Genomic DNA, 15,524 nt, shown 5'->3' with positions numbered 1-15,524 from the left:
TTCTAAGCTTCAAAACCTTCCTTCAAATGAATGAGGAGTTGGCTAAGATGGGCAAAGCCGAAAAAACACTTGCCTTTTAGCCTATCAGCAACCAACCAAGCAACCAAAAATGGATCCTGCTTGTGCAAGGATCCACCATATCTGTCTCATAACACATGGATAATTGCATTTTACTATTAGGAGGAGAGCCAATATTTTATGCCCAATCAACTTAAATGACCCTTTGAGGAGTACAAAATACATTTCAGCATTAGTTGACAATGCCCTGTATAACGCAACTGCTCATTTCACATCATACTATGCTAAAAAAAAAAAAACCTCTAACCTACTTTTAGAAGGAAAGTATATGCACACGTAGGTAGGTATACATGCATGTGTTCCGAGTATTGGGCTGGGTAGCCCATGCATGATGAACTGATCAGAGCAAATCAACGGAATGCTAACGGCAGCCTTGATTTTAATTGAGTTGAAACGCACCACATGGCTCGCCTTTGAACCAATAGTTGGGCCGTAAGCACCAGTTCAAGCCCACTGGCAAATCCCCTTCTTCGGCAAAACCATTTCATCAAATTATTTTAGTTAAAAAAAGTTATTTCAGCTCCTAAGAAAGTATATCAAGTGACCGACCAGTTGATTTAAAAAAAAAAAAATCTGCTAGTGAGTATACATATAAATGCATCCTTGGAAGATCAGTGACATTCCTCATGAGCTCAGTTTGATGGAATTGAGGAATGGTGCCTCAGATTAAGTACCCGCTTGTCTACATGCTACTTGTTTTCTGTCAGTTGTTTTGTCTCCGGACGATGAATTAGGTTCATAAAGAAACTAGTTGTCACTCTACTCTGCACAGGTGCTTCACTTGTTTGGCGTCAATCCTTCCATTCATTGGAACCTACCCTTGAAAGTGGTCATCATCCAGTCGTCTCCTTTAGGTTAATGGGTTGAAAAGGTTATGGTGCATATCCCAATGTTGTAAAGACGATTCGTGAAAATTGCCAAAAAACAGAAACTGACCATATCATTAACCATATGAAAAGATTCTGCCACACTTTCGAACAAACTTTGAGCATTTTGATGAGCCGACTGATTCACAAGATACACAGAGAGCTCGCCAATGTAAATTTCTTCCAATTTCCTAGAAGCAGCACATATACCCCATATGTAATTCAGAAACTGTTTACAAAAGCATTATTGGGACACTGATCATCGTTTTCACTCTCCTTTCCCAGAACAAGCTTGAATAGAAGCTGCTACCATACGGTCCTTGTCTACTCCAGCGTTGCACATGTTCGCCATGGCTCTTGTGTATTGCATTCCGTACTCGCTTAGGCGTCCACAATATTGCTCGTAAGTCCTCACCTATACGTCACACAAACAAATTCGACATTAGAAACCATTCGCGAGATAAATTAGCTGCACATATACATGTATCATATATGGATCGGGTAAGTAATTGATGAGGAGATCATGGAGACTCACAAATGTTTTGAGGCAGTCCCAGTCATCAACAACAGGTTGGTCTCCAGGTCGAACAGCAGTCAACATGCTTGCAGCATTGGAGCCACCGATCAAGTGGTTGACAATTTGATTGATGCTGCGGTCAACATGAGATCGGTGAGCAATTTGTTCGTCCAGTCTCTTCTGTGCTTCCACACTCTTAGCAGACCCTTTCGGAGCTTTTTGCACCTACAACCACCCAAGTAGTCAATCGACAAGAGTCCCAAAAACAAGAGGCAAGACAAACATAGCAAGAAACACTACTTAATAAGTACTATATTCCTTTGTTTAATTACTAGTCAAAAAAGATAAATCAATATGCAATAAAATCAATGGTGATGGAGACGAACCCGGCGTTGGAAAAAGACCAAATCCGCATCTCGCTGGGGAATTGCTCGGGAAGTTGACGAAGAAAGCTCGTCCAAGGGGACGGAAGAGACTTTCTTGGAGCTTTGGCCCATATAAGTGGAGAGGAACGCCTTACTGAGAACTGTGTTCCCATATTGCATCACGTGGGACAGATTGGTCCTCTTCTTCACTGCTAAGTATTGCTCCTGCAATGTTTCCTTCCCCAAATCGTGGGCATCACTGTTCTCACACACCCAAATTCAGATTAATGGAGACAGAGAGAACAGAGAATGAGTCCATGTACATTTGACAAAGTAATGTTGTTAAGGATGAATGCCACGCGTGCTCCACATGTAGGGAGAGACACACATATGCTATCTTGTTATTTTCTCATCTAGCTAGATTTTCCTTTTTAGTTTTTTAGAAAGTGAGAGTCGTTTCTTGCTTTTTCACTTTATAATCGAATGTTCACGTACAGTTGCTTTCAAAAATAGAGAAGTGACACAATAATACCTGTCCTCCATCCAAGCGATGCTGTAGAGATCCCCCAAACAAGTGTCATAGTTGAAGGAATTCCCGTCAGAAGTCTCTCCAGGGCAGTAGTAACCATAACTGCTCTCCTCGGCGTTGGACGCTGTGGTTGCATAGATCCCTATGTTCTTGGGTAGCAGCCCTTGCAGCATGCTCCCCGACTCACAGGCCTCTATGTATATCACCATGTTCATGTACCTCTTCGCCTCATGCATTTGCTTCAGCACATTCATCAGGTCGTTCGCGTATATGTTGTCCCCCACAGGCATGCTCACTAGTCCCGTGCTCCCATGGTCGGCATAATAGAAGAAGACGTGGTCGTTCGGACCACTGTTCAAAACCTTGCCACTGCCCCCGCTGAGAGCTGTCTTGTTCCCAAGAAGGACTGCATACAAGTTGGTTGCGGTAGTTGCATGACCGGTGTAATCCTGCAATATTACCCAATTGGTTAATTAGGATCGAAAATTAATCACGCGAATATGCATCCTCCTATACAGTGGATGTATGTAGTGGCTAGATGAATGTGTTGAACAAAGACCTTGGGAACTCCATGGTAGACATCGGGGCCATTGGGTTTGTTGATGATGATACCCTTTGTGGGATTTTCCTCGTTTCGGGCGATGTCGTCATACATGAACACGATGATGTTCTCATCTTTCAATCCATTTGCCTTAAGGATTTGGTAGGCATGGCACACATCAGCCTGCATAGACACGCATCACACAGGTAAATCCATTTCATAATATATATCGTGCTACTCATGTGGTATAAAAGTACGTACTGCCAGCAAGTTGTCCATAATATATTATATATATGTACGATGAGAATATGATGATATACTGTAGCTAATGCATAGTTCGGGTGGTGGATCACCTGGTGCCTGTAGTTATAATAACCGTTGGATCCGGCGACTAAAACAGCCCATTGAGTGCCCTTACTAGCACCATAATCACCACCCGACTTCGACACAATTTCTCGAAAGCTCCTCCGGCTATCGCTCACAGCCGCCATCATCAGTGCTGTGAGGAGGAGGAAAGGAACAAGGCTGCCATATAAGGAGGTCATCATAATCACGATGGAGGGTTTGATGAGAAATGAGATTGAGGAGGATGGTTTGGATGTGTGGAATGGGAGGGAGGGAGGGAGGGTTTATATAGAGGTGGGAGTGCGGGGACATAATGCGCAAAGATATGTCCAAAGTGCATAGATTTTCGTTGGTATTCCATCAGTCTTCACATATGCTCCACCCGTTCCAAAATTCTCCTCCTCCATCGTCATATCCTCTCGCCATTCATTGGATAGTTTCATTAATGCTTCATTTTGCTCATTTTCTTGGTATTAAAAGGATTATCAACTAGTCAAATAAGTTCCTTCCTTTTCTACGTGCGCCTTCTACACGGTAATTATTGCGCGTGAAATGATGTGTCTACCGTAGATAATGAGGGTATCCATAAATAAGATGCTGAAGGACGGAGTCTAGTCAAGAAGCACTTGACGGGGCAATTTACGTAGTTGGCAAAGTCCAGGGATATATAGAGCGATTTGTGGCACAATGAGATCACAAGAAATCCATTCACAAGTGGCATCAAATCAAACCCGAGTCTCAAAATAGAGATGAAGTGCCACTTTGGACTATATCTTAATTTTGAGATGCTGTACAACTTCATACTATATCTCAACTTCGGACCATATTACAATTTCTTGCAGAATTGCATGCAGCAAATAGATAGATTTCCCTAAATAATCCTAACTCATTCTCTCATCTCAATTTATCATTTGGTTGATATGTATACCCTCACCACTTATTCCAGAGTTTGCTCTCACAGCACATCTTCAGGTTTTTATTTTTTTCCTTGGCTTATATACAATACTTGTCTTTTGTTTGTTTATTTGGTAGGCTTATGATATTTTGCAGGTTTACACCTGAAAATAATAACAGTAAGGCTCAATTTGATCACAGACCCAAGAAGGTGCTCTCGATCTGTCGCCACTAGAGTCTTCAGTGCTTTTCTTTGGGACTATGTAATCACCCCATCATCACATCATTAAAAGATCGCATTACCAACTCTTCTAGTCAGAACTTCCTTTTGAATTGCATGGTTTCCTTTATGTAGTGGACTTCTTTAATTCTTTGAAATGAATGAGAAGCCCGTTTCTTGTACGAGAGCAATAATCATCTAATAAAGCACTTGATGATCTCCTCAGCACTTCCATTTTAGAATCTAGCATGTGGATCTTCTAGACTTGATTTGACATCAAACACACAGGGAAAATTACCAAAAAAAATTCTAAATTTATTGTAATTGTATCAATTTAGTGTTAAAACTTTTTTTTGTCGATTGAGTTATAAACCTTTTGCATATATGCCAATTCAGTCTATTTGGCCAATTTTGATCAGAAATTGGTGACGTGAACGTCAAGCGTCCTACATGGCACAGCCGGCCTTGACTTGACTTTTTAAAATAATATTTTAAATTTATTTTATAATTTTTTTCTTTTTCTTTTCTTTTCTTTAGTTTTTTTTTTTGGATACACCAAGGTTCAGTGAGGGCCGGCACGCGCTCACTGGCACTAGGCGAGGGTGCGGTGGCCCTCGCCAGCCTTAGGTGAGGGTGTCATGGCCCTCACCTGTGGCCGATGAGGGTTAGCCGGTGACCCTTGCTAGCCCTAAGTTTAGGGAAAAAAAAAGAAAAGAAAAGAAAAGAAAGAAACGAAAGAAAGAAAATATTTATAAAAAAAATTTGAAAAATATTAAATATTACTAAAAATTGTCCATGTTAGCTCCGGTCATGCCATGTGGGACGGTCGACATCCATGTTTGTGGTTTCCTGCCAAAATTGGCTGGATGGACTGAATTGGTACAAATGCAAAAGGTTTATGATTCAATTGGTAAAAAAGGTTTAGGACTAAATTGACACAATTGCAATAGGTTTAAGACTTTTTTAGTAATTTTCCCTCAAATTATACATACATACATACCAACAAGTATAATAAAGATAGAGTTTTCAATTATGGTCTACAAATTGAGCCTGTCTCGATTGAGTTTTACATTTTTACTTTTACTAAGTCAAAATCATTCTGCTTACCCGTTTTATCATTTTCAAATCTGACATGTTTGAAGTTTTCATAAAATACAATGGTCGACACGTATATTAACATGTGTTCCTTTTATAGTTTTTGAAATTTAAATAATTTTCTAAATTTTCCTGAAAAGGAAAAAGGTTTTTTTTCTTTTGGCTTTGAATGTAACTGAAGCAAACGGACTTCACAATGTGAATGACTTGACGAAGGTGGCGATGAGAATGAGTTGATTAAAGTCCACTAGACAAAAATGGTTCCCCATGACACTTAAATGGCAAGCCCCACTTCCAGTCGGTCAAAAAGATGGTATTACCCGTCGATTACGTTTGAATACTAAACCAGTAAACCTCAGTCCAATCCATTAGGCAATAACGCGCTTCATCATTTAGACATTGACCCTGCAAAGACGTGGCCTGCGATTTTAATAATGTATGGAACCATCGTGCAGCAATCAGAGGGTGGTCCTCCTTCACATCCTGCCCTCAACTTAAGAAGACCACGACCGGATTGGCAACCAGAAAGAATCAACTTCTTTAATCTCCTCAAACGTATCCCGTGGGAGAATAACTTAATCTGACGAGGGTTGAGAAAAAGCAACCAATGTACACATGACTGGAAGCTTTCCGGGAAACAGCGAGTGGAGGAGGTTGCTTTCTCAGTATCAAGAGATAGTGTGTGAAACAGATATCCTTCCGTGTTGTTACAGATGGTAATCGTCGCTTTGGTGCCCCACTAAGAGATTGCTTTTCCTTGGTGGACTGGTGGGGTTACAATGGGGATTATGCTTTATCTGTACTTATTTTTTGTTCATACTCTAGAAGCTCAGAGTGCGTGATTGATTGAATAGTCGGGAGAGAGAGCATTTCGTGTTGTCTGGTTTGGCTTTTGTGGGGTTGACTTGACCTGTCATTTCACAAAGGAGGCCGCCAATACAACCTTTTCCTCCTGCACGTTCTTACTTCTGCGTTGCTGGCCAGCACACTCTTCTTTCTCTTTGAGGCACGCTCTAGAAGCACAGAACAAAATGTTGGAAAATTGTTAGATAACATGAAAAAATAAGAAATTCCTAAGAATTCTATTGAAAAAGATGAGAAAATAATATCAATGTCTGAGGCGTGCTAGTCACTGTCCTTAAAGATAATTCTGCCTTTCGGAGTATGAAACTCGGTGCGTAAGGCTCTAGCGACTATCATCCCAAGATACAACAGACCTTCTTTTATACTCCGCACTGAATATTAGAAGGAAACAGGAATAACGTTATGTGCATAACCCAGCAAAGAAAGGAAAGATATATAAAAGAAAGAACAAAGAATATTCTTTATTTGATATGTATATATATCACTTTTCAATTATGCTCAAAGTAATAATTTATAGGTACAAGAAAGAGAATCGTTAAGAAAGAGGAAAAAGCCATTAAGAAACTGTTATAAAGCAATTGGTAATTATTAAAAATGACCGTTCTAAAATAATTGAGGCTTCATGAAGAATTAAATCAAATGTTACAAAGCCGTTATATGGTTGTTGCAAAACCGTTACAAAATGATGACTTTATGGCAATCATAAAATATTTCAAAACTGCTGAAATATCCAACAATCCCCCATATATTTCAAAAGGTTTTGAAATGAAAACATAAAATAATACTGGGTTGTTGGAGCGTAATGCATTAAAACTGGTGCTTGTTAGGCTATGAACCAATCCTAGAAAGAATGAAATATAATTCACGAAATCATTGGTAAAGTTTGAAACTTCTATGAACCGAGAATTTCTTTTGCAAATCATAATTATCACCAATCACATTACACCCTCACAAGGTTTGTTGTTCAATGTGGTTTTGCGCTAATAGGCCACGCGCGTGCTTGGTTTATTCATAAGTGCTTTAGAGATTATCGCCAATAATTCTCATAGGAGCGGCCCCACTTTACACTTATATAGGTGATTCCATCAAGTGTATTATGCAGTTTTATACACCACCAATAATGGCTATGGAATTTCATTAAGAGCTTAGCTCAGCCTCTTTTTCCTTGTAGTCTTGCACTATTCTCACCTTAGGAGGGACATAAAGTTTTAATAGTGTATCATATATCAACAAGTGACTTGTTATTACTCATATGAACCTAATTCATGGGATCGCCAATCACATAGGTTGAGTGACCATCACTATTGATTTTCTTCAACTAGCTTGTCCCAGTCCCCTCGATGTATAGTCAAAGGATCGGCCATAATCACTTTTGACATGACATAATTGATGGACATAATTCCATCTTTAAGCAATTGCTTCATCACGTGTCAACTGGACGTGTCTCTTTTTACCATTGAAAGTTTCATTCTTTGCAATGGTTATTGTCTCTAGGTAATCACAAATGTCTAGAAATCGAATGTACCGTTTCATTCCCAAAGGAACATTTGTAAGAAGTTTCTCAACTACTCACCCTCATTTGTAAATGTGAGTTTGAGAAAAATTTTCTCTTTCCTAAGAACTTGAGCAGTTCTCGAATCACCAAGATAAATATTTTCTTCTCCTTCCTCTACTAAAGTGTAGGAGGATAAGGCATTAAGTTCTCAACATATATACCTGGTAACACTAGAGTTTACCACCCATTCTTTCACATTAGCCACAATATTGGCTTGGGAAATGACCGCAATAAACATCATCATATCAACTGCTTCAACCAAGTTGAATTTTAGTTTAGCAGGATTGTCATTTCCCCCACAATTTTATTTGGCTGATTTCCAAATATAGCATCTTCATCAAAGATGAAGACATATCCATTTTGTCTCATCTGAATTTGAAATTCAGTTAGAATCACCGTACCATTCGAATACAGCGGGAAGTCCACTACGTAGGATGCCATAGTTGTTCCTTGAAAGGTGAAGGCTATGTCTCGAGCACTTCATAACACTAGGGACTGCACAACTTATGAATTCGCTTCCACAGAGACACCCTTACAACTTGCAAGCACGTGAGTGGATGCACGCAAATGCCACTTTAAAGTTTAAAGCACTAAACACACAACATGTCAATAATGTATGTAGCAAAGTATTTATTGCTCATAATTCTAACAACATGTATTAGACCATATTGCTTGTATATACGGTCCAGCAACACTCAGTAAGCAGGGTCCTTAACTGGCACTGAAAATAAGGTCTAAATTCACTTAGAAAGTATCTAAAAACTATTGATATGTGAGCCCCAAATAGTATTGAAAATTAAGCTAAATTCATCAGAATTCATGTTCAACGAAGGACGTCCAATAAAGCCAAGCAATTCTAGCAGATGTAAAGCAAATTACATTGACATTGATTTTTATACATGCTTTGGACCCAAGAAAAGAGATCAGACACTACCCATAATCATGAACATGTAACAGAATAATCAAACTAAGCCCATTTCATTCAAATTCACATCTAATTGGTGACGCCCATCATTCTCTTTCCTTCAGCACCTCACGATCTCAAAGTAACATGCATCAGCATCATTTGACATGCACAATCACATATCAACAGGATTCGATACACACAAACACTTGTGAACAACAGTCGACGTACATCACCTATTTATCCAATCCATTCGCTTTTCAATCAACTATATATAGGAAGTCCAGCAAGACACAAACAACCCAACATCAATTGGACATCGAAATATTTATAGACAGAATGTAATAGGAACTATCTATCTATGATTGAGTCAGGCATTCTGTTGAACAAGTTGTGAGCATGTGGTGTGAAGTACCCAATAAACAGGATAGCTAACAATTCAAAACACAATATGATGTAGGATACTTAGCTAGACAATATAGTAGAGATATATCGGCGAATCTGAGTTTAATTGGATACGAAACGAGATGGTCCGATAATGATACTTGGCTTCAATCAGCAAAGTGAGATGATTTAGATTCGATTGTGGCTCTGTTCGAGATGATCCTCAAAAGTAAACATAAGAAAAACATCAGAGTAGGAAATCCATGCGTACAGGCAACTCTTGCAACTTAATTGGAAAAGACACATCCTGGCGGTGGTGAGGTGATAACGCACGGCAATCACGAGGCGGCCGTGCTATGGATCACGTTCCTACGCCTTGACTTCATCTCCACCAAATGCCCATAGTTGGTGAGAGCAACCCTTTTGATCTCTACGCATCTCTTGAAAGGCATTTTCGCTTATGCTGAATGTTCGGTAATGTCCCAAGACAACCGCCCACGAATATGCCATACACGTCCTTCACCATCTCCAATTCCACGCTCAATTCGAAATCGGTGGCAGCAGCTGCACTTCCAATCCGTAAGGCATTATCCTTAAGATTGTTGGAAAATTGTTAGATAACATGAAAAAATAAGAATAATTGTGGGAATTCTATTGAAAAAGATGAGAAAATAATATCAATGTATGAGGCGTGCTAGTCATTCTCCTAAAGGATAATTATGACCCTCAGAGTACGAAACTCGGTCGTAAGGCTCTAGCGGCTATCTTTCCAAGATATAACAGACCTTCTTATATATTCCGCACTGAATATTAGAAGGAAATAGGAACAAAGATAGATAAAAGAAAGAACAAAGAATATTATTTATTTGATATGTATATATATCACTTTTCAATTATGCTCAAAGTAATAATTTATAGGTACAAGAAAGAGAGCAGTCAAGATAGAGGAAAAAACCATCAAGAAACAGTTATAAAGCAATTGGTAATTATTAAAAATGACCGTTATATGGCCGTTATAAAATAATTGAGGCTTCATGAAGAATTAAATCGAATGTTACGAAGCCGTTATATGGCTGTTGCAAAACCGTTACAAAATGATGACTTCGTTGCAATTATAAAATATTTCAAAACTGCTGAAATATCCAACACAAAAAACCTAAAATGGGGATGTTTTTGTGAGTTAGAGGTGAGGTGAGGTGAGGTGGGATGGAGTCCAGTTGTGATAGGCGTGGAATGTATCTTGCGTTTATGTAATTAACCACATCGAGCGCATCAAAAACAAATGACAGAAAATTGAGCTTTGATTTTGTTCGCTCATTTCACGATGAGGAATACCTTTCACTGAACCTTTGATTTTCGGTTTTTATTAAGATAGGTTCTGTGGCTTGATTTCTAGGAGTGTTATGGCGAAAAACAGAGTGTAGTACAGGAGTATATGGAAACGGATAGAAATCGAGTGGATTGAAAATGGATCTGAGGTCAACAAAGTTCCGAGCTACGTTACAATACTCCTATGAAAGCTGTAAAGGACTTGAAAGTTAAACAAAGCAGCAGGAAGTTGAAAATACAGGAAGTAAAAGTACAAAGGAGACTAAAGTGTAGATAAGCTTGAGTGTTTTTGCAATGTTGTTGGTGTCTTCCTCCTCCTTTCTTCTGAGTATTTGTATCTCTTCTTACCCTGTAACTGCTCGTCGGTTATTTCTATGTTTTCAAACTTTGAACTTTGGCGCTTCCAATAACTGTCCTTTCTAACCATGTTTTTTTTTTTCAGTTTTATTGTCCGCCAAAACTTGATCTCAACTGCTGGGATGACTTCAAATTTGAACGAGTAACTCCCCACAATATGCTCGTGCTCACTATCCCTGCTTTTTGCTCATAACTTCCTGCTATCGTGATTTACGTAGATGGACTGTGATTCATCTTTACTGATTTTCTATAATGTCAGTATATTCCCGAAGTGTAAATTTCCCGAACTTCGGGAAAAGGTTGACATCCCGAGGCATAAGTATTCCAACGTCCCGAACTATGACTTTCCATGTTTCAGTAAACATACATATTTTCATCAATTACCGAATTCGGGACATGATGCCATTCATGCTTGCTTCTCAGCATGTTTCCGAATTTTATCCAAACGTATTTCGGAAGATGGCTGATTTCCATTACACCAAATTCGGCATTAAAGCCGACCCAGCATTTATATCGATTCTTATTTTGATGTCAACAGATGCCCCCTTTTAAAAGGATTAAAAGAACTTTTAATTCTTTTAAATACTAGAAGAAAAGACACTTACGTTTTATTCTTGCTGTCGCTTCGTTACCTCGCTTCGCGCGCTTCGCCCTTTCGTCTTCAAAACACTTCTTCTAAAAATCGTTCCTTTGCATTCTCAATTCTCGACTCTCTGCAACTTTTCGACTCTCTGCACTCTCTCTCAATATTTGTCTTAACCTAATGGCTTCCAAAGCTTCCAAGGATCAAACTTTTTCTCTTTCCGCATCAGATGCCCTTAATCGATACCATTTATTCCGAGATTCCCAAGATTTCAACGAAGAATTTCATCTGCTCTCCGTGGAGAATGACTACGAGGATTCTTACATACTTGGTCCAGCAGTTCACAATCATTTCTCTGTCCCAAAATGCCTGTCAAGCCACTTCCCACGTCATCAATTTGAGGTACTTTCAGTCCACGAATCATCTATCTTGGCATATCAGTGGCATTCTCGTCCCCCTCGCCTTAGGGCTTTTTCCGACTTTGAGCCTGATTTCTATCAATGGTATCTTCGACTCCTTCCTTCTAAGGGTCCTCTTTGGGATACCCTTTTGATTCATAATGCTCTACGTCTCAGCTGCTTCGACTACCATTTGAATCGCGAACTGATCGGCGCATTATCTTGTTTTTGGTCAACTTCCACTAACTGCTTCTTTTTCCCTTTCTCTCCCATGTCGGTAACTTTGCTTGATGTATATTGCCTTACTGGGCTCTCTCCTTTAGGTACAGACCCATCTACCATGTCTCTAGATTCTTGCTCAATACTTGGTAGATTGTCTGATTCTGAAATGGCCTATGGGGCATTCATAAAAAAATACTTCAAGAAGGAGAGTATAGTTACCGACGAGGAGCACACTGCTTTTCTTTTGTACTGGCTCTGTAAATTCCTTTTCTGCCACCCCATAGTTAGGATCTCGAATGATTTTGTTGCTGTTGCCTCTGCTTTGGCTTCAGGGACCTCACTTGCTCTAGGCAAAACAATGTTAGCTTTGCTATATCGGGATTTAGCCCATGCTTCCTCCTCCATCGCTTCAGAAGAAGTTAGTGGAGTTTTTGGTGGTCCTCTTTGGCTTCTTCAAGCATTGGCAGCTTTCTATTTCCCTGCTTGGTTTTCCAAGGATCAAGTTCTCCAACCCCTTTCGATTTCCAAACCAGTCTGCCAGGCCTTGAGTAGGAAATTGATCCCTGTTTCCGAAGAGCCATCTTCTTATCTTCGGTATTTTATTTCTCAAATCTATTCTGTTGAAGAGAACCCATATTCTTTCTCTCCTTTCTTTGTTCCCCAATTCAAGTCCTACCTTCCTGCTTTCCAGAAAAATAGAAGTGACTTCTGGCAAACTGTTCTGACCTCTATTGATCTCCCTGCAAGATTTTCAACAAAAGACAGATTCGTCGCTGGTTTTGAAATTTACTCTCCCCAATACTGTGCCAGACAACTTGGGCTGATTCAAGGGGTTCCTATTCCAGCCCTTTATACCTTCTCCTTTGCTTCTTTCGATAAAATATCCTGCAAGCTGAAAGATGATCAACCCTTTACTGAGCTGACCACACTGGTACGGGGTATTTACCGATTGTCGCGTGTTGCCGAATTTACTGGATACCCGGAGCGTTCTTCAGCTGATTTCAACCTCTGGTGGGATGGTTATCGAAAGACTGTGTTTTCAGATCCTCTAGATCAGATTCTTTTGAAGATAAGGGATGCTGTTCCTCTTACAATGCCAAAAGCAATTGAAGCTGCAAATGTGCCTTCAACTAAACTAACAGAGCCTTCTAAAGGTAACTTGATTCTGCCTTTCAATATATATATATATATATATATATATATATATATATATATATGCATATATATATTTTGTTTGATGCTCAATCTTCAATCTGACTTCTTATTCTTATAGTGAGCAAGAAAAGGAAAGCTTCAGACTCATCTGCTCCAGAGAAAATACCAGCAAAACGTAACGTTAGGAGAGTGATTATTCGATCCTCAGAATCATCTCCAGAGAATTCTCCAGAAGTGAATCAATCTCCAGAGCCCACACTTTGAGCTATGATAAAGCCACGCACTCCGAAAGGTAACTCTTATGCTTTACTTTTGGAGGTTACTAATGTATATATTAGCATTAACTTGTTTATCTTCTGATCAATCCAAGAACTCTTAAGACCTACCAGTCCAGTGCTGCTTCTCTTGTTTCTCTTCCTAGCAAGGCTCCTGCCACATCAGCTTCCAATCCTTTACCAGTGATTCTTGCTCCTTTGACAGATGTTAATGCTGAGTTGGTTCAAGAACAACCCTCTATTCCAGATCCTAAAGAGAGCATACCACCAAAGGATACTTCTGCCAATGTTGTGGGTTCTGAAAAAGATCTTCCTCCAACTCTCATTGGTAAATGTTATTACCCTTTGTTTGACTCAAGATTTTATGCTGTCGTCTAATATACATATGCCAATATTTGCAGTTACCGATGAACCCACTTCTGTGCCTCCAGAGACTCTAATTCCCGAAGGAGCATCAAGTGTGCCATTACTACCCACTTCTTATGCAGTTACTGTTTTGCCTCCTTCAACATCTTATGCTGTACCCAGTTCACCTGCCAAGATAGAAATTTTTTCTCAGGCTGAACAGGTAGAAATGGAGAGGATATTAGCAAGTACTCATTCTAGCTCTTTTACAGCTCCTGATTCTTCAGAGTCCCCAGATTTATCAATGTCTGCCGAAATTTCCAAAGAGGTAGCCAAAGCTAAATGGGAACAGCTCCTTAGCTTATTGGAACCTGTCTATGGGAAATTGATCAATGACTCTGATAAGGAGCGCCAGGCGAGGATTCTCTTCCGGGAAGTATGTTCTGGTAATCCATCCTTCATATTATCTGAGCCTTTCCAGGACAAGATTGATCTCTTCGCTGTTGGCTTCGTAGATGCTGTGAGTACAATAAGAGTCAACCTTGATCAACTCCCCCGTCTTCTCTTTGGGGAAAATCGAGGACTGGCAATCCAAGATGAGTTAGCCCGTAAGCGTGAAGATGCTCGTCTTTTCTACAACAATTTTAAAGTTGAAGAGAGCAAACTTCAACGCTTGGAGACCAGGAAAGAAGAGCTTGAGGCAGAGCTGAGGATGGTGATTGCCCAATTAGAAGAGCAAAAACTCACAGTTTCGACTTTCTGTCCTACAGTCTGACGCAAGATGAAGCAGTGTCGGGAGTTGGAGAAAGAATTTGATGCTACTACTGGAATGGTCAGAGTCCATGAGAAGAACAGAGTAGAAATTATAGATAAAAACCATAGGCTTGAAACTGAGTTGAGAGATTTTGTAATCGAGGCCAAAGCTCTATTGGCCAAATGGAAATGAATTGAAAGACTCACTTGCTGGATTTTGGTCTTCTTTACATTCACTTAATATCCCGATAATGCAAATTCCCGACGCTGTACTTTGTCCAAATCAATAATTCAACCCTTTTAACCAAAGGCTAAACCTAATCTCCATTTGCCTCCTTTGACATTTAAACCAACTCAAAGAAAATTGTTCCATTGCAACTTTCATAATTTAAAGGTTGAACAATAACCTTCCTTTTCACTTATCCTCTCTGAAATTACTGACTACCGACTACCGACTTAATAACTGTTTGTCCATATGCATAAACCACGTTCTGCCTCTATCTCTGTTCCCCGAAAAACTCTAGCGCATTACCACCCACGATCTGCTCCATATCCTTTACCTTTATAACTGCCCAAACTTACTAAATCTTTCCTGGGAACTTACAATCCCGTTCATGATGTCTTCACATGGTTCTTCATCTCAATTGCTTCTTTGGTCCCGATCACAAAGAAGTCGCATCTCCCATGAAGGTAAATTTTCCATTGAACATTACCAGATGTTGACACCTATTTTTGATTTGCCAAAAATTAATTACACAAAATTTAGGAGTTAATTTTCTTTAATTCCTAAAACAAAAAATATTTCTATTTAAATGCATTGCATATAGAATTTAGGCACATTTGTATTAATAGGGTCTGTTAGAGTAAAATTTAAAAAAAAAAAAAATCGAGTCGGGCCGGGCCGACCCGGCCCGTTTCTCTTTTCCTCCCGCGCGGGCCCCCGGCCCGCT

The 15,524-nt window shown here is 39.6% G+C and overlaps 1 protein-coding gene across 1 annotated transcript; it reads right to left on the bottom strand.

Annotated features, from left to right (window-relative positions):
• Positions 1-992: 992 nt before the first annotated feature.
• On the bottom strand, positions 993-3,510 carry LOC115693555 (vacuolar-processing enzyme-like). The gene is made up of 6 exons (XM_030620577.2): positions 3,250-3,510; positions 2,915-3,079; positions 2,359-2,804; positions 1,848-2,085; positions 1,480-1,686; positions 993-1,359 (listed from the first exon to the last, which is right to left on the bottom strand). Exons 1-6 carry the CDS (start codon positions 3,442-3,444, stop codon positions 1,213-1,215), a joined length of 1,398 nt encoding a protein of 465 aa, XP_030476437.1. The 5' UTR covers positions 3,445-3,510; the 3' UTR covers positions 993-1,212.
• Between the last annotated feature and the right edge of the window lie 12,014 nt (positions 3,511-15,524).

This window comes from Syzygium oleosum, unplaced genomic scaffold, assembly GCF_021117445.2.
Source record: "Syzygium oleosum isolate NSW1041296 unplaced genomic scaffold, Sole_v2.1 Sole_v2.20, whole genome shotgun sequence".
Lineage (NCBI taxonomy): Eukaryota > Viridiplantae > Streptophyta > Magnoliopsida > Myrtales > Myrtaceae > Syzygium > Syzygium oleosum.
This window is presented reverse-complemented; position numbering and strand designations above follow the sequence as displayed.

Excerpts from the sequence above, each read along its gene's own strand:
- LOC115693555 (XM_030620577.2), bottom strand. The coding sequence starts at position 3,444 with ATGATGACCTCCTTATATGGCAGCCTTGTTCCTTTCCTCCTCCTCACA. Across the intron at positions 3,080-3,249 it reads ATTATAACTACAGGCACCAG|GCTGATGTGTGCCATGCCTA; the intron begins GTGATCCACCAC and ends GTGTCTATGCAG. Across the intron at positions 2,805-2,914 it reads TCTACCATGGAGTTCCCAAG|GATTACACCGGTCATGCAAC; the intron begins GTCTTTGTTCAA and ends GTAATATTGCAG.